General features: G+C 42.7%; 1 protein-coding gene across 4 annotated transcripts in view; it reads right to left on the bottom strand.

Moving 5' to 3' along the window:
* FHL2 (four and a half LIM domains 2) overlaps window positions 1-24680 on the bottom strand; it is a 59575-nt gene that overhangs the window by 34443 nt on the left and 452 nt on the right. Inside the window, exon 1 of one of the 4 annotated variants that reach the window (XM_064646366.1) lies at window positions 9384-9478. The exons of 1 other annotated variant lie outside the window; for it this stretch is intronic. Coding sequence is in view for 1 of the 3 variants with exons in the window: in XM_064646364.1 (XP_064502434.1) it covers window positions 9384-9414 (31 nt within the window). In the remaining 2 variants the exon portion in view is untranslated. Of the gene's footprint in view, window positions 1-9383; window positions 9479-24680 lie in introns of those variants that run through there. 2 more of the 4 variants (XM_064646364.1, XM_064646369.1) reach the window with 2 other exon arrangements.

Genomic DNA, 24680 nt, shown 5'->3' on the forward strand with positions numbered 1-24680 from the left:
ACCTGTAATTTGTAGTTATTCAGATCACACCATAGCAGTATGAGAATCATTGAACAGAAGGGCTCCTCCAATTTGTTATGCTGCTCTTGGGAACTCAGAAATGTCTTGGGAAGAATGTGAGAAGAGAATGTAATGATACTTCTTCACAATATTATGCCAGTCTACAAGAACTTTTGAGTTGGGGATTTCTCAACCTGGAGGCAGTAATCATACTGAATATCACTTTCATGAAGTGATATCACTTGCACAGTTCCCTCCTGATTCCCTGTAAGGAAATTCACAGTTTCCTGCTACAGGTAGCCTTATTCTGTGTTGTTGAAAAACCATCTTCCTTATGTTAATTTCAAGCATATTACCCACTAGTTTTGTCTGAGGCCTCCTAGGTCTTACCTTTGGAGAGATAATGAGCAACTGATCTTTATTCATGTGCTACAGGCTGTTCATGTCTTTGTCTATTTTTATCATAACTCCCCTCAGCCATCTCTCTCCTAGGCTGAGGAGTACCAGTCTACCTATTCAGTCTGTATGAAAGCTACTCCCTGTGTTTCATCATTCCTCCTCAAACTTTTTCCAATATGACTATTTACTTTCTTAGATTATATGGCCTAAATTTTAACATTCAGTTTGCTTTTTGGCTGCTTTTGACCAGTTTGCCTTTGTTTGGGGTTTTTTTGTAAACCTATATAACCTCTAAATTTTACACCCAGCTAGACATCTCAGAACCATTACTTTTTAGCTAAACTTAGATTTTCCCCCACATTCACTGCTTTATGGTTATCTACATTCAGTTTAAGATGCTGTTCCAGTGCCCACTCATCCTGTCGCCTAAGATCCTTTTTTTTCCTCAGCCTTAGAAGAATTTCCACTAATTATCTTCTATTAATCTTTTTACTGTAAACCCTGCCTATTTATCTTTCAATTGATTTTATGTAATACATGCAAATATTTTCCCTCTTACCATGTTACTGAGTAAGTGTTTTTAAGGGTGTATGGTGAGGGCCCTTATTGAGTACATGGAAAAGGACAAATAAGCAGATGCTGTCAACCAAAGGTCTCCTGTATCTCCATGCTGCTTATTATCTTACAGGAACACAATGGATCTGCAGAGTGTGATTTCTCCTTACCAAGCTATATTGAATTTCTCCAATTTATCATATTTACATATCTGCTCTATCCTGCATAGTGATTTCTACTAAATTTATCTGTCTTACCAGGCTCTATTTCTCTTAGTTTCTCTTGGAACAATTTAAAAAGGCTGACACTGTATTGGATACATTCAGGTGCTCAGTTTTAAGTCTGTTTTAAATAAAAGGCCATGCACTGTTATTATTTCAGCTAATTCATCCTTCAGTCCCTTTTGGGTGAGCACCATCTGGTTCTAACATTTTCTTCCTATTCATTTTTTTTATTTGTTCCATACCTCTTCTACAGATGCTTCAGCTTGAAATAGATCCTCTGATGATCCCCATAAGGAAGCATTCCACTGAAGGAAGCTTTCCAAGTTCCTCACAGTGAACACAGGAACAAAAAAAAAAAAAAAAGATCATTTAGCCTTTTCTGTTACAGCCATTTCTTCCCCAAGGACTGGTTATCTGTTGGTCCTATCATTCCTCAAACCCTTCAACTTACCTAGCGTTCAAAAACATACAGTTAGTTGCAAATCACTTCCCAGATCACTTCAGACATAATATTTTGATGTAAGTAGAAACAGTCCCCCTCTCCAATCTGAATACGACTGGGGACATCCTATTTTGCAGAAAGATCCTTCTGTATGGCAACAATTATTTTTCTTCTCAACTACTGCTTGTATATACTACAGATAAACTGAGAGGGTCTGAGACATAGGCTCAGACATATATTATGATTGAATATATGAGCTTAGATTGTGCACTCTGAAGTAGAGTTCTTGCTGTTGATCCCCTTTGGCCTGTGCTTACTTTGAACCCTATAACTGGTCATGCCCTTTAAATAATAGGATTAAAGTAATCATTTGGTTGCTGATGTGAATTTCATATCTAACACTTCCCATAGAGCTGAAAAAATATACCATCCATTGTCAGTCTGATAGACTTATGGATTTTGTTTGTCTCTGCCAAGTTTATATTCACATGGCTGTCTAGTGGAGTTGCTGTCTTAATGTGAATGAAATTCAAATGTTTTGAGTAAAATGAAATAAAAACTTGTAACAATGGCTTATCTTGGATATAATGTGTCTCGTGCTGGAAGATAAATAATTTTTCTGAATCGTTAGAGAGGAGTCAGAACCACATTATGAAGCAGTGCTAGTCCTTTTGTTTATCCCTAATGTTTAACCATAAAGTCCAGTGAGTCCTTGCTATAATGTAAATGCTTTAAATGGCTGAGCAGTGCCCATTTGGCTGGCTGATCCCTGAAGGGCCTGCCCACAGTGATGCTGACTCTTCCTTATATCCAGAAGGATTTCCAGGAATCCAGACCCCTCATTTGCAACGGGGGGTTTCTAAGACTTGGATGTCCAGAAAAAAATGTGCGGAAGGAGCTGGCTTGTCTGGCAGCAGACACAGCACTGGCTGGCAGCAGGAACTTAACTTGCAGGGGAGGGCAGAGGAAGACATGACGAAGGCAGACTGGTTAGCTTGGCTGCCTACAGCACTTCTACAGGCATGCTCACTCTGCTTCTCCTGATGGTTTTCTGTGTGAATATGCCTCAGACCCAGAGCTGTCAGCCATTTCCTTTAGTAAGCTGCATATCCACCCTACCTTTGCATTAGTAAACACGGGGAAAAGGCAGAAAGAAGGCATGGCTGTAGGTACTTGAGCAGGTATCCAGGATAAGATTCTGGTCACAAATCATAGCACACAGAATCACAGAATGTTTTGGCTTGGAAAGGACCTAAAAGATCCTGTTCCAAGCCCTCAGCCATGGGCGGGGCCACCTTCCACCAGACCAAGTTGCTCAGAGCCCCATCCAACTCGGCCTTGAACACTCTCAGTGAGGTTATCCACAACTTCTCTGAGCAACCTGTTCCTGTATCTCATCCCCCTCATAGTAAAGAATTTCTTCCTAACATCTAATCTAAACCCATTCTCAGTTTGAAGCAATTCTGCCCTGTCCTGTAACTACACGCCCTTGCAAAAAGTTCCTCTCCATATTTCTTGTAGGCTCCCTTCAGGTACTGGAAGGCCACAATTAAGTCACCCCAAAGCCTTCTTTTCTCCAGGCTTAACAATTCCAATTCTCTCAGCCTTTCCTCATAGCAGAGGTGCTCCAGCCCTCTAATCATCTTGGTGACACTGCACTGGGCTCGCTCCAACAGATCCATGTATTTCCTGTGCTGGGGCCCCCAGAGGTGGCTGCAGTGCTCCAGGTGGTGTCTCCCCAGAGCAGAGAAGAGGGGCAGAATCATCTCCCTCGACCTGCTGGTTACACTGCTTTTGATGCAGCCCAGGACGTGGTCAACTTTCTGGGCTGCAAGCCCACATTGCCAGGTCATGTCCAGGCTCTCACTCACCCGCACCCCAACGTCCTTCTCAGCCGGGCTGCTCTTGATCTGTTCATCCCCAGCCTGTATCGATACTGGTGGATGCATCCAGGTGCAGTACCTTGTACTTGGTCTTGTTAAATCTCCTGAAATTCCCATTGGCCCTCTTCTTGAATTTGCCCAGGTCCCTATGGATGGCATCCTGTCCTTCAGGTGTGCGTCAACCTCACCACTCAGCTTGGTGTCACCTGCAAACTTCCAGGCGCGATATGTTGGATGTCCCCATGCCCTTCGTGTGCAAAGTCTACATCAACTCAGCTTCTCTCATTCAACAAATAAGGGAACCATTGCCAAAAGCAGTCAACTACAAGGAGTGGCAGACTCCAGTAAGAAGTAATGATAACAAGGGGAGAAAAGACTAGGACAAAGCAAAGACCATGCATGGCCACAGGTGATGCCCAACATACAAGCTCTGTGCTCCTGCTCATAGTGGTAGGAGTGGGTGGCCCAGACACACCACCCCTGTGTGTTCGTCTTGCCACTGGAAACAAAGCGAGAGCTGCTGAGAAGAAAAGGTGGATGAACAAATTGCCCTTGTACACTGCAAACTCCTTGTGCCAGTGGCAGGGTGATCTTCTCAGGGTGACCCCATCACCCATTCCTCTGGTCCCTTTAACTTCCCCAATTGCATCTAATACCTGCAGTTTGTGCTAGCCAAAACACTACAGAAGGTGGTCCAAAGTGAACAAACTCTTTCACACCCTTTCATTTTGAGATGGCAAAGTCATTTCTGCACACTATCACTCTCTGTTACAGCCCCACCAAGTGAGGAAAAATTCCTCACAAAATATTTCCACTTCCTATATGTGTAGTTGTTTCCACCGGAAACACTTTCCGTTCGTTTGATTTGCTTTATCTGTGTTCTGAGTCCCAGGTTGGACCTGGAAGCAGACCTTCAAGAATTCCTATAGCACCAGGGAGGCCTTGGTTCGCCTCATGAATCTCCAGACAATACCCCAAAACACATCAATATACAGGAATATTAATACAAGAAGTAATAATTACCAAGGAGAAAGATGAGAAGTAAGCATGACCCGGTTCTTATTATAGAGAGTCTACATTGCTAAGCATCATGGTTCATAAAAGTAGAAAGGAGAGTTTGCTGGTCAACAAATCTGTTCCTTGATCAATAAAATGCTTTGTGTAACCTTTGCAAATAACCTGGCAGCCATCTCACCTTATTTTAACTGACCAAATATTAGCTGACCCAAACAAGCCACCCACGATCCTGCTACAGTGAAAGAGAGGTGTTTGTGAAGAGTGATTTGTTAGACACCTGTTGCAGATAACATGAATTACCCCATAAGTGTGCTTTTCTTTTCCCCACTGAATTTAGAGGGAATCCAGCTGTCTAATTCAGATGAATACCTGACTTTGGACAGCTAAATCATGGCATGTATGTCCAGGTAGAATTCCATACCTGAATTCATCCACTACAGTCCTTGATGTTTAATTGAGTAGAACTGGACACAACATCACTTATGCTGGCTAGAGGGTTTTCAAGGCACATGAAAGAAGAAAGGGGAGAGCCTCTCTCCAAGACTTATTCCTTGGAGTCCTGGGTCACTGCAGTCCTGAGTTTGGTCTCCTGCCAATCTGAAACACACTTCAGCACCTGAGTCTGCCCTCAGACCTGGCCCTTACTTCTCCTTTCTGAATTAGGAAAATGTGCTATTTTTTCTGTCCTAAAAAGATGTTAAGATGTTGAGAGAAGAAATGCTTAATGTGAAATGTAGATCACACAAGTGCATAACACACAATGTGTTTAACCTGTGCTCACACAAATTCCTGGGTTGGGGCTTATGTAGTGTAGTTGTACAGCTGAGTTTATTCTAAGATCTTTTTTTTTTCTGTTGTTCTGCACCGAAAGTGCCATGTTGTATCTCTCTCTTCATATTATAATTAGTGTTCCAAGCTTTGAGTGTCCTGCTGCCTTCTACACCCAACACTGGAGACTGTGGAATGTGTTGCAATGGAAATCATGCATAGGAAATTAGGTTACCCAGCATTTAAAATATGGGCTAAGTAACTGAATAATGGGTTTCTGTGTAGTGGCATCTGTGGGTTGCAGGTATTTCTGGTTTCGTATGGTAGTCTCTGTGAGTGCTAGGCTTTACTTCCCTAGCCACAGACTACTAGAAAGGAGCACTAGTCAGTGCTGTCTATTCCCCTCCTATAGAAAGCATGCAAATTTCTAGGGAGGCTTTGGTGAAAATCTATTAAGCTTGACAGGGAATATGGTGATCTGGAAGCCCACTAGCTTTGCTTATGAAATGTGTGAAACGACTTCTGTCCCCATATAAGTGCCCATTCTATTCTCATGATAAAGTGGTTTCATAGTATACTTATTTTCCTTTTTTAAAGGAGAGTTTACCTCTAATTTGTTGTGGTATGGAAGTTCCACAGACATAGCAGAAAAAAAAATACAAAAGAGAACCTGTAAAACTGGCTTTGTAAAAAAAAATTACTGAAAATATGAAGTGAGACTGAGGGAAAATATTTTTTCTTCCATCTCTTTCAGTTTCGCTACTTCTTGGTGGTATGTCTTAACAGTAGCCAGTAAATCAACCTGCAGCAGAAACATTTTGAGTTTTATGAAGTCGATGAATCCCTTTGAAATGTTTGTGGTAGTCTTCCTTCCATGTTTGTCAGAGGGAGTTGAGTAAAATCAGGCAAAATTGCTCCAGCTGCTTTTAGAAAAACTAGGATTTTGTGTAATATGACCTATGCTTCACAAAGCTAATCAGTGTTAGATGATGAACATTGTTGAAACAGCCTGAGATTTATCAGCATGAAACTGTACTCACTGTGACATAATGCTGAAGATAAAGTATTGCAGTCAGTAATAATTCATCTCACTGAAAAACAATTGTGTCAGAGTGTCTGTGCTTTGGTTAGACAGTACACAGCTACAAAAAAAAGGAAAAATGGTAAGAAAAAATATTAAAACACACATTGGTGGTGCAAATCTACACAAGTAGATTAGAAGGAAAGGAAATAGATCGGAGTTTTGCTAAAATTAGTGGATATTTCTGGGAAAACTCCTATTGATATCTTTGGGGCTAGGATTTCACCCCCTAGTTAGTATTCACATTCACTTTCTTCTCTGGTTTTCTTACTTATAAAATAGCCTTTTACATTTTCTGTATTACAGAAGCATTTGAATGAGTCTGCCCCCTCCCAGCCTCTTGCCAGCTGCAGTCAAAGGTCTGCCTTGTTCTGATGGCTTGCTGTTTGGAAGGGAGAAAGTAAAGTTATTCATCCATTAATCATATTTTCAAATGCTAGGTAAGGACAAAGTATTATTGTTGGAAAGACTGCCTTTAGAATGAGTTCACTTTGTAAATAGCCTTTGGATCTTTTTGTTTAATTTCACTTTTAAATTCAAATCCAGTGAAAAATCACTTCATTATTGTTTATATTCCTGCATTTTATTCGAGCTAAAGACCTTTGGTCAACACAGGTTTTTTTAAAAAAACCTAATGTTTTGCAGTACATGATTGGAATGCTGCTTCTGCTTCTTGTTTTTAAAAGGAAACACTGTCAATACACCAGTGGCATTACTTTTACACTAAGTGTAAAAGCAGAATGATTTTCTTATTTTCACTATTTTAGCCTGAGGCTTGGATGATAGACAAAGAATTTGAAGACATAAGAAAATTTCTAGTATGGGAGAAGTGAGACTACTCTATAAAAAATATTAGTTTTGCACACAATTTCTTTATTGCACAATTTACTGTGGAGGCACATCAGCTTAGCTTAACAGAAAGGTCTTGGAATAAACAGACCAAGTGGAGCAAAGGACCAGTGAAGGCAGCTGCCATCTCCCACTGGGATCCCTCTAAAACTCTGCACTCTCTGGTGGGACACACTACCTTTGGGATAACTTATGAAACTCATCTCACCAGTGCTGTGGAGCCGAAGGTTGGAGCTCTGTGCACATCTGAGGAGACCATGGTCTAGCTGCAAGACTGTTACTGCTGAAGAACAGGGAGACATGTGGAGATGCTGGCTGCAGTGTCTGAAGACATTAAGCCTGCCGAGGCATCGATGCGGGGACAATAAGCCTCAACATAAGATAGGCACATGTGCAGACAATTTGGTATTTTATATTCCTTTTTTTTCCCACTTACATGCTGTTCTTGACATGAAAGGTGGAACAAACTTGTTCCTAAATATGTTGCTTCAGCTTTATCTACACGGACTGTCACAGCCCCCACCAGAATAAGCGTGGAGAGCTCAGACAGGCATGTTAATTGAGGACATCCACCATGGCAGTGGGTCCCCATCGTAGGTAAGGTTGGATACATGGGAGCACCCCCAGAGGCATATCTGCAATCATAAATCAAATAGGACACCAGGATGCTGCCAGGCACTGAGACTCAGTCAGCCATGCTGGTCAGTTGCCCAGACACTGTATGGGGCTCTCCCACCTGGGCACGGCTTAAGAGCAAATCCTATCCCTAGGATATGTTTTGGATGTGGCCACTAAATTTCAGAGGCTATGAGTGTGTAATGGCCTGGGCACAGCTCAGGGCTGCCTCTCCTGCAGGAGCACTGTCAGGTGTATTGCACATGTTGCCATGGCAGAGCCCACGAGGCGGCCCTGGGACCAGACCCAACTTCTCCACGTCCACTGGCCCAATAACACCTCATGTAAACATTCACCACTCATCTAAAGTCAGTGGATCTCCAGCAGCTTTAGACCAACTAATGATCTACCCTTCTGCCTCTGAAATCCTTACTTAGCTCAGTCTCAAACTGAATTGGGCTGTCCTTTGGGCTTTGTGTCAGGTCTAGGGAGTCGTGCTCCCCAGGTACTTGGGTACCAGGGACAAAAGATCCTGTCCAAGCCTGTATAGGGCTCAGCATTTTGAAAAAAGCTGTCTTTCATTTAATTTCTGAAATAATGGAATAGTAAACAAACTCTGGTGTAAAGTGTGATAGCTTTAGCTTTGGGACTAAAAGTTAATTGATATTTCTTACCTTTGTGTCACACTTAGTGATCCTTGGATTTGAAAACCTTTGGTTACAAGAATGTTTATAATAAAACCGTATCTGTAAATGCATCTAAACAATATTACACAATCTTATTTTCCCTAAGAGCTCTTCTTTTATTGGCTTCATTTGAAAATTAATGCTCTCATGAGATTAAAACTAATTTAAGGTAACAATAGCCTGATAATTGGCATTTGGCAGTTATTAGTAATGCTATTTTACAGGCTAGTTTCGATGAATTCCTGCTTTGCAGGAATTGTAACACCCAGTTATGATTCAGTGCTTTGCTTTCTTTTCCCTTTTCACACAGCTGCTGTAATCAATACCAAGTATTTGTTTAAAACATGAAATCAGCAAGCATCACCTATAATTTTCCTTTCTTTCTTTTATGGCCATTAGGAAATCATGTGAAAGAGGTGAAAAAAGTAAAATGTTCCTCTGTCCTCTTTTTTCCCCCCACTATCTATTCATTTTCCAGAAAATGCTGATAGAGGGGAAACCCCCAAAAAAACTAATGAAAAGCTTTCTGCCTGAAGTCATTCAGTTTGCTATTCAAACCAGGGAAGTGTCTCTAGGTAGACATGGTTGTGTTCCTTGAGAGCATGAAAACATGACAGTGTTTTATTAGTGAAGAAACTGAAGAGCAGCTGTTAGTTAGCACCTGGTTTCCAAAAGCTGACTAGAAATACAAAGAGGGATGCTCTGTGTATGCCCTGGAATAAACATCTTAAAATCCACTCTTCCCCTGAAAAAGCAGCACTCCCCTCAAGATGTCTATAAATTCTGAGAAGTCATTGCAAATGGCAGGTGAAAAGAATAAAAGACTCAAAGAACAATGAAAACAAAAACAAGGCATTGTCTTACCTTGCTGCAACTCAGTGCTGCCTCTGCTCATGAGTCTGCAAACAAGAGAGGACAGGGACAGACTCGACGCTTTATTGGATTGCCCAAACTATGTTTCGTAATGAGACAGTTGGGCATTCGTGCTTCGGGTGAGCTATAAATATAATATCTCCAAAATACCAGCCATTGGCAGGAGATAAGGACTGCAGCATCTCTGTGTTGCCAGCCTTTTAAGGCATCACAGCTAGAGCAGCACGAGGCCCCCGAAGGAAAGGGCTGTTGTGCTCCTGAGCAGTTCCAGCCCGTCACTTTGCTGTATTGGGGACTGCCTGACCTTAAAATACAGTCACCTGCTATAAGAAGACCCTGCGAGGGACCTCTAAGGAGATGGCGATATTTCAGGGCTCAATACTTTGGCTGAGATATGAGCAACTCTAATTTCTCAATCAAATTATTTGTCAAGGCTCTGGGATTGACAGAACTGCCCTCAGAAATTTTGACTGCTCTGTGAATGTAACAAACTCCAACTCCCTTTTTTTTGTCTGTCTGTCCACCCCAGGTGTGCAGCCTTTTGCAAGGTACTTTGTTCCTCAGGGCCTGCCTTGTTTTAGCCCTGCACCTCCTGGTGCAGGGAGCTGTAGCACCAGTGCTATCATCTCACTATAAAAAAGATAGCGACTTTAGAGATTAACCTGAGATCACGAAGGAAGTCTATGTTGGCAGCAGGAATGTGGCTCAGGGGTAAGTTTTCTGCTCAGGGCTCCCTTCCCACTGCAATGTAAGTGTGTTGCTGGGTGAAAGGGACACTTGTACACAGAAAAACCAAGAGGTTTGATGTGGAAAAAGGTCTTCCAGCAACTCCCATGGGGAGTGTCTTGCTGGCTTTGGAGGAAAACTTGTCTGAGCAAGGCTCAGTGCAGAGGTGGGGTTACAACCTGTCTATCTTCTTGCCAGTATTGGGTCCATCTCTGCATTGCAATGTACTTCTGCAGAGAAAGTTGCAACAGAGACGTAGTCCTTGATGTGAAGTTAAACTATTTTAAGAGGAGGAAAATTAAAACCTTTCTTTAAGACAGGGAGGTGAAGAAACAGCATCAGGCAACCTCTGCATGCAGGTAAATGTCTCTACACAGCAGCATAGTTATCTGGAAAAGTACTGTGCTGTTGCATTGAGGTTGCTGGTTGTTCCTCCTCCTGGCTGAAGCAGCAGTACTTGCTGAGGGATTCAATTTCTTTGCCGGATTTATTTATTACTTCCTTGGTCCTGAAGAACTCCTCATTCCCTTCCTCTTCTCTCTCTTCTCTTCAGAGCTCTGGTCAAGCCATAGTCCTTAGGAGATAGCATGATCTCCCAGCTTGTCTCTGAGCAGTTCATTTGGACAGCAAGTGCGGCTCAAGCTGCAGAGAGTGGATATTAACACAAACTGTGTGCCAGGCTTTCTGACATGACAAACTGATTTATGGTTTGACATGGAGCCCAGTCAGGTTTTATGGTTATAACGCCAAACCAATGAGAAGTTGGTATCTGAAGCATTCATCCCAGCATTAAAAAGCCTATAACAGCATGTCCTCAGCCTCTGCCAAGTGGCATGGTTTGACAGCCTGAGTCAAGCCTCTGGGAACAAATGACTTTCACACATCCCCTTTTGTCCATGCAGAAATGCCTGGCTTCAAAGAACCATGGATGAGGAGCACGGCCCAGAGACTTTGGTTAGGGAGATAAGAGAAATATCCCACAGATTCCTCAGAAAAATATTGTTCATCCTAGATCTAGTGGCCTTTTGCCACATGTTCCTTTAGCTACCATGTAAACAGCCCTTTCACATTTCCCAGAACAATAAACAGTTATGAAAAGCTGTTGAAGCAGCAAAAACGTGGTACTTAAGACATATGTTTGGACAGCTCTGGAAAGCCTCAACCTTTTCATGTTAGCCAATATTTTTGTTTGCACAATTCAAGGATCCGGGTGATGTTGTAGGAACAACCTGGAAAAACAATGGTTGTCCCTGCCCCAGTCCAGGATGTTCTGGGCAGTAATGACATGTTTAATCCCCAGGTGTCAACCCAGCTGCAGAGCATATTTGGATCTGGTGTCCACATCCAGCAACTGGGGACCAGTTGGTGTAAATGTGGTCTCCCAGCACACTTCATTTGAAAACTTGAGAAGGTGGATTACAGTTCAGATTTTCTCTCTGAAAAGAGCAAATATCCTCTGAAGCTGGTTGGTTCCCATTGACCCTCTACTTAGACTGTCCCAGTTTTATTTTGGGTATTGCTTTACTGTTTGATGAGCCTCCTCAGGGAAAGGAGGACTACTTGAAAAAGGATGCTACCAGAAAACTAAAATATCAGCAATCTGTCAGGCTGCTGGCCCTGATCACGGGCTCCTGGCAGCAGGTAATAGCTGAGCCACTTCCTTGAGACAGGCAGGGGAATGCCCCCACACTCAGGGCACCAGCAGTTCTGAGATACAGAAGGGTGGCAGGCTAACAAGAGAGGAGTGAGTATTGCCAGAAGCAGAGACCTCTCCAGGTGTCTCAGCTATACCGTGGTACTGGAATTTAGCCCTTTAAGAAGAGGAATGGGACCTGAAGGTCTCTGACCCACAGCAGTGATGACACAGCAGGCCCTTTTGCCATCTCCATGGGTCTGCAGTCCCTGTTTCTTCCATGACTAAGGCACCAGCAGGAAGGAAAGCAAAAATTTCAGCCAGTTCTCTACTCCAAGGTGATGGGAGGTATGTGTACTAGAAGAGCTGCTTTACAGTCATGGAATCATTTAGGTTGGAAAGACCTTTAAGATCATTGAGTCCAACTGTGCTTTAGAAATATAAAGTAAATGTTGCAAGCTGTAAAGCAAAGCCCCCACGAAAACCATACTAAGGTGCTGTTACTCATTCATTGCAGTGAGGTTAGAAGTTTTACCACTGATCCCTTGCAATTGGGATTGGTGCTGCCATTCTCTGCAAGCCATGGAAGATGCCAGAGTATGGGCATCCAAGAAGGATGTAAGTGTTCAGGATAGCTTTAACAAGCAAAAATCTAACCATCTTGAACTAGTACAGTCTTTAATAAAGGAAGAGCTCTACTGACAGATATTCATGGAAATCTGACCTTGCTGTCTTGGTTCATGACAGGTAGTACAACAATTAAAACTGTGTTATGATATTGTTGAGCCTTTAATCTAATTTGGAAGATTTAGAGGTAGGTTCTGTACATATGATACTGACTGCCAGAGACTTAGGAGCAGAGGGGAGGAGGAAATCTGTGGAGATTTTGCTCGTAGTCAATATTTTGCAAACTCTTTACACTCAGGCTCTAGCAGTGAGGAATATGGGATTAGCATTTGCCACTATGAACTTGGGATTTGGCTGTGTCAGCAAGCCATTGGTCTATCTGCTTCCTCTAGCCCTTCACAGACAGAGGTCACATCAGTGCCTTCCAAATTAGACATCTGCACATAAAACTCCACACCCAACCCCCTCATACTTGAGGGAAGAGCACTCACAAATGCCAACCTCCATGGAAACCTGTGGCCACACAGCCTTTTGCCAGGAGGCACATAGGGTGCCAGGAGCATCAGACATCTTCAGGCCTTCCCACACCTGCGAAAATGCTTGTGGCAGGCAGCATTTGGGCTCTAGCAGCAGCAGCCTTAGGGATGCCAGTGACCTCTAGATATCTGGGGATGGAGAAGTACCTGGAGGAACTCAGCCCTAGCTTCCTCCTGGTGGGCAGCTGTCCTCATTGCCACCACCATGTTCAGGCTCTGGAGCACAGGTGAGAGACGGAGGTGCTTTTGTATGAAGCAGCAAAGCATGTGTGATTTCCAAGGGCCTAATCTCTGCCTGGTTTCCCCTTACATGCTGTGTTCTGAGCTGAACCTCCAAGAAGATGTCATTGCTGCAAAGACATGCTCAGGCTGGAGAGCAGACTGAAACACCTGGAGCCCTGTGACCTGCATGTTTTCCGTGGGCACTGTCATCAGCAGTTCACCTCACCCAATTTTTGACATCAAAAGCTGTCATGTGTGCTTTTCTGTGGGGGCTGGAGGTGCCTATCTCCTGCTGACTACAAGCTGAGAGGAGATGGCTCACACCAGACTTACTTGCACATAAATTCAATCACCAGATAACTTCTAGTGCCTGAATTTATGTGAAATGTGCCTCACTTAGCATGAGATGCCCTTGCTTTGTGTAATGTGCCTCAAAAATATCTGTTGGGCCAGATGTAGGTAATACCCTTGAACAGTTTCTTGAATTCCCACATGTTTTGGGTTGAGAACTCTCTGAGGCAGAAGCAACCGTATTTAATGACTTCAATGCAACTATTTTTCTTTTCTTTCAGTGAGTTTCTCCAGCTGTTTCTGAACTCAAATGCTCAGGATGTTTGGTCCATCCCATGGCCAGTCTCTGCAGCTTGCTCCCCTCATGCCTGATGGCTGTGAGAGCTCAGAGCACAGGCACGAGCTCTTCCCCCATCACAAACAATGCCACATTCAGATAAATGATGCAGATGAGCCTTAATTTGAAAATTCAGACACTGAACTCTCCAAAACCTCTAAACCCAAACTTTGTGTTAAAAGCCTAGGGAGATTTCCACCTTCTCCCCCTCTCCATCCCCTTTCCTATTCACACTGAGGGAGATGAATCCAGTCCCCAGGCTGCTTTCTGCCCCTACTTAATGACCCCATATCTCAGGGCTCACTTTGCAGACCTGGTGACACAGCACTGACAAATGCCCCGAGTAAAGAGAGGACTGGATGGTGACTGTCAAGCCAGAGTGCAGAGTTGGAAAAGCAGAAATAATTTCTTCTTCACTTCTCCATTTATCTGCCCAGCAAATGTTACAGCTCATAAAAGGCCACTGCTCTTAGCAGCTGTTTCATGGCCCCATCTCTGCCCTTTCCCATTTTGGCTGAAATACTTATTCACTATGCTTTAGCTGCTGTTTTTGGATCGTGCTGAAACTTCTTTGGTCCAAAGCTAAATCTACCCTCACAGTCCACTAAAATAAGTCCTGACAAAGCTAAGGAAGGCTTCACCTAACAACAAACTAAGATATAAACTTTTGTGAGTTGTAGTGACAAAGGGATCCAAGTGATTGCCTGAGTTCAAAGCAGCTGAGAGAAGCAATCCCAGTAACACTGAATTTTGGTGCCCTATTTGCACATTTACCTGCCTATCTGAATTAATGTCTTTACCCCACTGTACCTAACTCCACCAGTATGTATGAGTATGTGTGCAAAAAAACCTTTTGAAGAGAGGTATTTTCTCATGATATAACTGTTATCTGGCAAGTGCATGGAAGGCCCAGTGAAGGACAGAGGAGCTGGAAGTGCCAAGCACTTTGAAAAAAAAAAAATCAAATTAAGCTCCCTGGGGCTCAAGTTTCCCACTTGTAGGGGAAACTATGAGAGAGATCATTGCTCGAGAACAAGATTTGGAAAATACAAAAAGGATAAAATAAAAACAAAAATACTGAAATTATAAAACCCCGCAACCCTTAGTGGATTAAGAATTTCCCAGACCTCCACAGCCAATAGAAGGATCCTTCTGGCAGGAGCACATTTCCCAGCAAAATGTCCCAAGACTGGCTCTGATTGCTCTTTCCCCACATCTTCCGACTCAGATTTCACACTGGGTGGAGGGCACATGATCTCAAGTAGAGGTGCTTCAGCACCTCAAAATCACCCTGGCTGCACTCATTACTGTATTGCAATCAATAGGCTGTTCTTAGAACATATAAAGTAGGACTTGGGTTCTAAAATTAGTTTGACATTATACTACCTCCAAAGGCACTTCCCAAAACAGTGGAGAAATAGAAACTAGGATAAAGCAGCTGGAGTGGTGATAAACGTAGAAGCTTGCACAAAAGTATTTAAGCCTTGTATCGTCTCTGCACTCTATGGAGTAGGAGCATGGTCACCCTTCTTGGTGTTGACTTGATACAAGCCTGGTGGCTCAGGTTAGCTTGCTGAAGACCACCATGTACAATTTGAAACAAGCCCAGCAATATTAAAAAGTTATGTTTATAAAGAGCAGCTGTTGGTATGACAGTGTATATCCTTCCCCTGGAGACACAATCAACTGGTAACTTAATCTTCGCTAGAAGTTTGTTATGTTGATGATAGAAGTGCAGCCTAGGGCTACCGTGTACCTCTTAGGCCATTTAGCACAATGAGAAACATTTCACTGTAGAGCCTAGATTAGTCTGGATACAAGTGCCAAAATTAATGTCAAACCTGCCACCTGCCACTGCCCCTTACTCAGATCCTGCACATGACTGTGATAAGCCTCAAATGCTTGTTTTCTCTTTTCATTGGTCACTGATTTTCTCATCCATAACATAAAAAGTCTTCAGATGATTGTATTTATTTTATCTGTTTCACTGATGCCTTTTGTGAAACATCACAATGATTTTGCTGGTGGATGAAAAAAGGTATACATATTAAAACTGTCACCCTAATTTTATGGTCAAGTTCAACAGACAACATGACGTTTACCAGGAGAACAGCTCCTTATGATCCCTCAGTTAAATAACAACTACTTCTGACATCATCCGGGCTGCCAACCTGGTCAGATTTTTCAAAAACAATTCAAGGACAAATTATCAGCTCTATGGCTGCGTATTATTTTGAAAGACTTGACAGACATGTTTAGCCATTAAGTTGTTGGAGTGAAGAAAACAAAACCAAAGCATGCTGAGCAAGGAAGTGACATGTGTCACTATATGTGTCTCGTCAGCTGAGGCTAGTAAAATTCTTACCCACTGATCAAAATGCATGAAGATCTCTCTGATTTTCACATTGTTGGGAAAAAAAACCCCACAAGTGTCTTTTTCACGTTTTGAAAAGATGCACTTACATTCAATATGACTGGAGGACAGCGAAACTAGAGTCTTTATCATGCAAAATCCACTTGCTGCTTTCGCACATATTCTGACTCTGAATTTGATGACCTTTTTCTTCTGCATTCTGTTTCTGCATATATCCTGACTATGAATTTGCTGACCTTTTCCTAATTGCTGCCTGCATGCATACCTCATAAAACCATTACCCAAGGTAATACTAGACCACCTTAGCATCACTATAATTCTCTTTGCATTTCTTTCTGTGCTCCACCATCTCTTCTCTTGGCTGTTATGTCTGGCATATCACATCTCTCCCCTGCTTCCTTTCTGCACCAGACACCTGCAGTGTCAGCAGTGGGGTCTGCCAACCTCCCCTCTCTACTCAAGCTATGAAACCTGCAAGATAATCCTTTTAATCACTGCCTCCTTAGCATCCTTGCCACCATTTCTTTCTTCTCAAGGATTAATGGATATTTTCTCAAAACATCTGCAGTTTTACACCTTTACCTCATTCCCCACACCTCCTCATTTAACTTTATCTCCCCACAACACATTATTCCTCTTCTCTTGCAGATGACAAACATTCTTGTGGCGTTCCTCCCCTATCCAGCCCCACACAAACATGTGTGCCTGGCACAGTTTTGGCAAAGTGTGCCAAACCAAGGCAGGAGCTCTGGCTATCTTTTGCAGCTGTTGTTTTATGGTTCCTCTGTTGTGCTGGAGCTCACTCTTGCCTCTCAAACAGGAGGAGTGCAGAAGGCAGTTCAAATCCATAAATCACTCAGACACGCAAGATATCCCCAGCACCAGCGATCAGGGCAGCTGCCGAGTGTATTCCTAGCATTTCTTGGAAAACACTTCTGTAAACAAATCTGCCGTTTAATTTTTGGGCACAAATATTAAACATTCTGGAGAGCACCCTGCCAAGATGGAGGCAAGAGGTTCACAGGTCTCTTTGATATGTGATCGTGCTAAACTTGTCTCCCGCTCAGAAGATAGCAATGCTTCTTTCTGTTCTTTAGGAACAATGTGCTTCTTTTCAAGAGTGTATCAAGAAGGTTTTTCTGAGTCACTACATGAACCGTGGGCATCACCCACGGTTTGAAACTGATCTTTGGTCTGAATTGGTTTGATAGTTGCCAGATCTAAAGAACTATAAAAAGAAAGGCTTTCTGGCATTGAAGTCTAGAACTAAGGGAGATGAACAAATAGAAAGAAAGAGAAGTTGTTATCTCTGCCTTGCATGCTGAAGTGCTTTTAGGGCATTCAGTTCTGTGGATTGTCACAACAAATCCTAAAACAACACTGGATCCCAGACCTGTGGACTCTGGCTCTTATCCTACATTGGTCCTGATCTTTTGTTTTGTCAGGAAGGGCTCTGGAGACAACTTCACCTTCTGGAGATAAAATTTTTAGAAAAATAGATATTGAGTATTGAAAAATATTGATGATGGTGATGAAGAAGAGGAGCAGGAGGAGGAGAAAGTGTGGTAGAGAAAGACTGGGGGATCTCAGAAACACAGTTCCCAAAATACTCCTTCTGTCACAGTTTTGTTAAAGGACTGAATCGAGAAGCCTTTCAAATGTGGGACCTAGTGCTGCTATGATGGAAAACGACTTGTGTCATGTCTCAGTGTGACTACAAATAACAGAGCAGTTCTGCTCCTTTTCAAACACGCTAGCGGATCAAATTGCTCAGCTTTTTTGTGGTAGCTCTGTAGATTTGAATGACAGAATCTTATCAAGGACAACCCTTCTGTATAAATCTGTCCAGGCAGCAGTGCTTGTGCAAAAGCAAAAGTTATTTTTTTAGGTCAAAATTATTCTTCCCAGAGATAAGATCAGGGTGATGTCAAAAAATACAAGATCATCCTCCTGTTCATGTGACAGTGGCAGGTATATCTACAGTCCTTAGAAAAGAAGTAAAAATTTTTGCCATGAGAGACCACTTTCGAAACTTTGCAATTGAGAATTGTCACCAGTGTCACATATGGGAACTAAACACAGGGACTGCCTGATGTAGAGCATTGGCTAATGGGAATCCTGGATTTGGGAGAACAGATGAAAAATAAAACAGTGTTAACATAATATGGAATATGATAAATATGATAAATGACTTCTGGTTTTAATGTTTTCCAAAACCGTCTCCTCCAGTACCTCCATACCTTCAAAGGAAGAGGATGCCATCATGGGATATTGCAGGGGCATAGCTCTTACCAAGCATGATCACATCATTTTCAGCCTGAAATAATTTGATTACCGTTAATTCTCGTCTCAATGCAGTCAAGATCTAATTAACTGCATTCATTATCACTGTTTATATGTTTATATCTACTGTGATTGTTGGTTTATACATATATATGAGCTGGTGTTTTCAGTGTATAAAGAATTAGTGCAAGGAGGCCTGAATCTTGATCTGCCTTTGAGGAGAAGCTTTCCTTCACAGGCAGCATGCGTTAAGGTAAGCACCAAGATATTTTTTCCCTGTCTGGGCAGAAGAACCCACCTATCCAGCAGGCACCAATGCTTCCCAGCTCATGTGATGGCAGAAATGGGAGACATGTGATGAGGACTTGAAATACCTCAGGGAAGAAAAGAAGTGTGCAAGGACATACATATCCTTGAATAAGCATCCACTCAATGAAATACATGCTTTGGACCAGGTCTTGCTCAAAGGCAAGTTTCCAGCTGAAAGGTATGTAAGCATGATGAGAGCATTTTAACTGGAAAAAAAACAGAGTTAGAATAATCTGCCTGCAGCTGTAAGTTTTCTTTTCTTTAAGCACAGCTGCCTCTAAATAAGGAGATTGTAATGCTGATCTTTGGGTTCCTGAATAATTCATTCCTTACTTTATCTTCAAGTCTGACTGGTGGTAGGAGTGATTTAAGGATAACTGGCAAACCACCATCATTCCATTCTCAAATAAGCCACAATTCAGTAAGGGGGGGAGGGGGTGTTGGACCATTCTCCTAGAAAACATACAAAGCCAGAGGTAACCAGACATTTCTCTGTGAGTTGTGTGGGACATTTGGAAGTTTATAATGAAGTCTTCTTGGGACACAGTCTTTATCTCTGGAAAACTGGAAAAGTACCTCAGCAAGGAGTCTCCAGCAAGTTCACGGTGCTAGGGTTGGCTGAATCTCATGAGCTTTGTGATGTAGGTGGGGCTGCTGCAGGTCCGTGTTCGTGGGTACAGCCTGTAGCGAGGCTGAGTGTACATTCCCAATTGGCAAACACACATATGCATACAATATGCATTTCTGGTTACATGGAATAGCACAAAGAGGAATCAGTGCCACCAGCACCACCAGCACTCACACAAACATGAACAGCCCCATCTTGTTGCCCCTCCCTGGGGAATGAGGATTGAAGCCTGCTACTGGGATATACACACAATGTATGTCATTTCAGGATGTACTCAATACATAGTTCAGGAGCTGGTCATAAGCACTCTGTTCTCTAGTTGGCACCTAGCTCCCAGTCTCCTCCAGCTGCTGGCACTAGGACCTACAAACCTCAGAGGTCTGTGGTCCCACTCTGGGTGCTGGTACTCCCTAATCCTACTAGTCTTGTTTGAAGCTTGGTAGCAATCACATTAAATGACTCAGGACAGAGAATGACATGCTCAGAGAAGATGGGTAGAAATAGGATTTAGTGAAAATACAGAATAGATGGTGGTGTATAAGCATAGGACTCCATCAAGGAAGTCTACACTCAATTAGCCCTTTTATCTTCTTTCCCCTCTATTTTCTCATGTTTATTATCACCCCAGTTTATCTTGATGCTTTCATTTTTCCACCTCCAGTCTTCCCAATCAATATCCATTGGGGAGACCCACACATTCCCAAGTTCCCCTGAAAACCTTCTGTAAGACATTTTTTGCTGATTCTGTGGGCCCTGTTTTCACTGCTCAAGTCACTAGGCTACCTCCATCTGTCACTGATCCTGCCCGGGTTTACTGCTTACTACTTGCTAACTTACCCTTTGGACATATAATTTAACACATGGAACCCAACATTACTCTTTGGGTGGCTAGTAAAAGCCAAGCAGAACTTTACATAGGGAGCCATGCTGTCCTGGCACTCCTTTCTGCACAGAAGATTTCTAAACAACGTAAAAATACTTCTTTAGCACAGAGGAATAGGTGGATCTCTAGTTCTCCACGCATATGTAGACTGAGTTTCCATGCCATCTTGATGGCTTCCATCTTGGAGTGTCTAACTTGAAATGCATAAAAGAAGCATGACTTCTAGAGGTTTCAAATGCTGTTTCAAATTCAGTCCTCAGAAAGCTACATTTTCCTACAAAACAGAGTTTATCCCCACCCCTGAAAGCACAAGTGCCATGTTTATCCTCAGCATCTCTGCCACACATACTTCTGGACCTGAAATAATCCTAGTTGCCATAATTTAATTAAACTATCAGTTTGAAATGTCTGAGTGTTGTATTGAGACTGGGTGGAAAATATGAGCACAGACAATTGTGTTAGCTGGGAATAGCTAGACAGCTTGCAGTGTAAGACAAGAAAGGCTGATGCTAAGTGCAATCCAAGCTGACAAATCCTGAGGCTATGGGATTAGGCTGGTCCTGTTGAGGACTGCTGAAGAACTGAGACTGTAAATGTTTATTTTAAAATAGGCATCCAAGGAAGTGTTTCAGATCATTTGTTACTCCTTACTGCGGTTGTGTGTATTTCCTTAAAATGCACTATTGTTTTTAGCCCAGCCAGTGCTTGACACTGCTTGAACAAAGCTATTTGTAAGAGGAAGAGTGCAAGAGCTGGACTTACTGTTGGCAATATCTAGACCATGGAGATACTCAGAAACTAACCACAGTTAAGAAGGTTTTGTCCCCTTTTCTTTATACTCAGATGGCTTTTTTCTTTACTGACATTATGTTCATTTCACTCAAACTGAAGCTCTATCCTGTGAGAAAGAGGAGAGCTGTAATGGAGCATTATAGCAGTTACACAACACTCTCCATTTCTGGAAAAGCTACCATGTTTATCAATCCACTGTATCCTGCGTGGAGGGCTATGTTTTGTGGTTTTCGCTGAGCTTTCTACTGTGTTTTAGCAGCAGAGAAATTTGTGACAGGGGTGTAGTGACAGCTTTCTGCTCCATCCTCCTAGCCACTTCATCCCTACCGAGTGGTTTCCCCATCCTCAGCCCCTCCTGGCAACTCCTGCCCAGGCAGGTGGGTGACACATCAGATCTGATATTTGGAGGGGCACAAATGGAGGTGGGGAGAAAGCAGCACCACTGTGTTTGCTTATCCTTTATCAGCATACTTTGAATAAAAGACCATAATGCTTGTTGATTTTATTGACATGAACTAAAAAAGAGCCTCTGACAAGAGATTAGAAAGTCATGGCAGCTAATTAGCAGAAAACCATTAAAAGGCATGTTATCTTAAAGGTAGCAAAGTGTGAAAACTCTTTTTGTTTTTAAGGCTGATTAGTTGTGTGATGTCCATTCTAAGGCAAGATCATAAAGCAGGGTTGTTTAATGCAATCATTAGGAAGTAAAAATCTTGATTTTCCAGCTATTCCGAAGATGTTGTTTTAGGGGGTGTGTTCCTGTTAAATGCATCTGTGTTGCTTCTAAACCAAAAGGATACGAAAGGAAACAAATGTGAGACTTGTTTCACATCAGCAGCTTGGCTGATAGGGCTTTCACAGTGGGAGCCTGCTCTCTGGGCTTTCTCAAAAATGGAAAGCAAAAACTCAGTTCAGCCTAAACACAACCAAGATTATTAGGACTGACTTTGGACCTGGTCCAGACTAAAACAGACCATGGCTCTCATTATCCCAAATAAAACCTCTGCCTTTCCTTCAACTTGCTCACCAGCCCCTGGGACAGTCACAAGGACTGCCACGGGTCTATAAACTCTCCTGTTGAGTTTATGGGCTCAGGGGTCAGCCTGTTAACTCGTGCTGCTGCATCAGCTGCCAATCACCTCCTGCCCCTCATAGCAGCATCTGCCCAGCCTGGCTCTGGGGAGGGGACATCTGAGCGTCGTCCTGCCCCAGTGCCCCCTACTTTCCCTGGCCCTTCAGGAGCCCTGGCTGCCAGCTGGGTCATGGACTGCGTTTCTCTGCAGCAGCATCTGCCTGATGGGCCCTGCAGCCAAGGAGCCTATGGGCTGTCCTCCTTAGAAATCAAAACAATAAGAAAAATGTCACATTAAAAACAATCTAGGCATTAGGTTATGAGCTGCTATGTGGAAGTAAAACCCAACCAACCAACAACAACAACAAAAACCCCTAAAACCCCCCCAAATGCCACAATATCCTAATTATCTCTTCCTGAGCTCTTTTCCTGGATCTTTTTAGGCAAAACAGTCAGTTTATCTTTTTCCCCTTCCAGGATGATGGGTAACTTTTGGACATGTTCCAAACTCCCCTGAAGTCAGTGCAAAGTTTCCAAGGTCTCTGAATCAAGCCCTGAATGCAGGAGGGTAAAAAGTGTGAATATCCTACCTTGCATTCTAGGTGAAAACACACACATCCTGCAAGTGCCACACATTAGTGCTCAGTAAGTAGTCCATTCCTTTTCTCTGTTTCTCCAGAGTGTGAAAAGGTCTCTCTGATGATACAGCAGACAAACACCTTCTCAGAAAGGAGGACAGGTCTGGCTCCTTTCTAGCAGTGAAGTCGCCGTTAGCGATGGAGTTGCACATCACAGGAGTGGTCCTTCTCCTGGTCCTTGACTGCATAATTTCCCAGACCCTACTTTGCAAATACCTGAGGTGAAAGCTAAAGACTAACCAGTGACTTTATAAGCTCTGATACAGTTTGTGCCAGGCCCAGCTCAGGATGAGGTTTGCCAAAGCCTCTCATGAGGCTCTGTTACAAGGGCATTGAATCTTGTAGCAAGAAACCCACACTCCTCTCCTCACTTATACCATCTTCTAGTGAAAATGAACATCACATAGATGTAAGAATAACCCCACATCAAGTCACCACTTTTTATGGCAGCTTGATTATTCCAGAAATGATGCCTCAGGTGAGTTCCAAAATTTAAATTTCTGATACTCTTCATATTTTCCCAAAGCTGTTTTTTCATTATGTATTTTTAATAAGCTGTTATAATGTCCTGAGAAATTCAGGTTCTGTGTGGCTTCCTCTAGCTTTCCTCCTCCTGACCATGGGGCTCACTGAACACCACAGAGTCACAGAAAAGCAGAAGCCTTCGCCCCTGGGCAAGATCAGCTACAGGCATACAATTTCTGACAGATAAAATATTATCTTCTTCTTATTCAACAGCCTTCCTGAAGTATACCAGCCTGGTTTGTTCATGCCTGACTTAAGCCTTTAACTCAATCCTTTAATAAAAGCTTATGAGTCCTGCTGTGGTCAGTGGAGGCCCTGGAAGGTGGGTCAGAAGTGGCTCAGGAAGGGGCACACGTGTCCTGGGCAGGTTAGGTTAGAAAATATGAACACTCAGCTATCTGCATTTCTGTAGTGTAGCAGCCTAATTTGGAATAAAAGTCTTCTAAGGTTCTACTTTCAAACCATGGTGTGGTAAAGGTCAAAGGGGTGAAGCACATCTGGCCAGATGTGTTGTAGGTGCTCAGAGAGACTGAATAGTGGTGGTACCATAGTGGAGACATGCAAAGATAAGCAAGAAGAGATTTTTTTTTTCCATGAAAGTAGTTTGTCAAAATTCCTCTTCTTGGTACCAGTTATTATGAAAGCTGCCCAAACATGCATCCACAAGACAATAAAAGTGTGATCTAGGGCTCATCTTCAGTCACCTTGTATCTTCACTTCCCTGCTATCAGAATCTGTTGTGATCTCTGGATCGTATGGTAGAAGAATCATAGTCCCTTCTTGTTACATTATTAATGCTGGTCATTTCAGACAAAGTAATAGTGATTTCTTTGTGGAGGGGTTAACTACATCTGCATCGTTGCAGCAGAGGCAAAAACATATTTAATTTCCTAAGCAAAGATTTTGCAACCTACTTGCTGGGGTTCTCTGATTTCCCACCAAGCTGGCAGCATCGCGTAGGACCACACTAAGCTAAACATTTAACAACGTCAAATAATTTGGGATGCCTAAACAATCTTCCAAATAAAATCATTTTGTCAGTCTGGAGGTGTACACAGACAAGAGAGATTCTTCTGGATCTGGTGCAGATACTTTGGGAAATGGTCTGTTTCTCCATAGTACCATGTCACAAAGAGCCTCCACTCCAAGCAGTGTCCTTGGCTTTGTTTAGGATCACTGCTGTGAATTCAAAGAGAGGTTCTTGGTTAGGATTATCTGAGAGGGGTTATTTTTTTCAATTATTATTTCATTATTTAGACTGTACATGCTTTCATAGCCCACACAGGCTTTGAAGTGGATTGTAAAACTATGCAAAGGTGTTTTTGTTTTCTTTAATACGCAGACATTTTCGGAGGTCCCACAAGGTACAGAACAGTAAACAAGCAGGAAAGGCTGTGGGACAGTGAGCCTGC

This window comes from Pseudopipra pipra, chromosome 2, assembly GCF_036250125.1.
Source record: "Pseudopipra pipra isolate bDixPip1 chromosome 2, bDixPip1.hap1, whole genome shotgun sequence".
Classification (NCBI taxonomy): domain Eukaryota; kingdom Metazoa; phylum Chordata; class Aves; order Passeriformes; family Pipridae; genus Pseudopipra; species Pseudopipra pipra.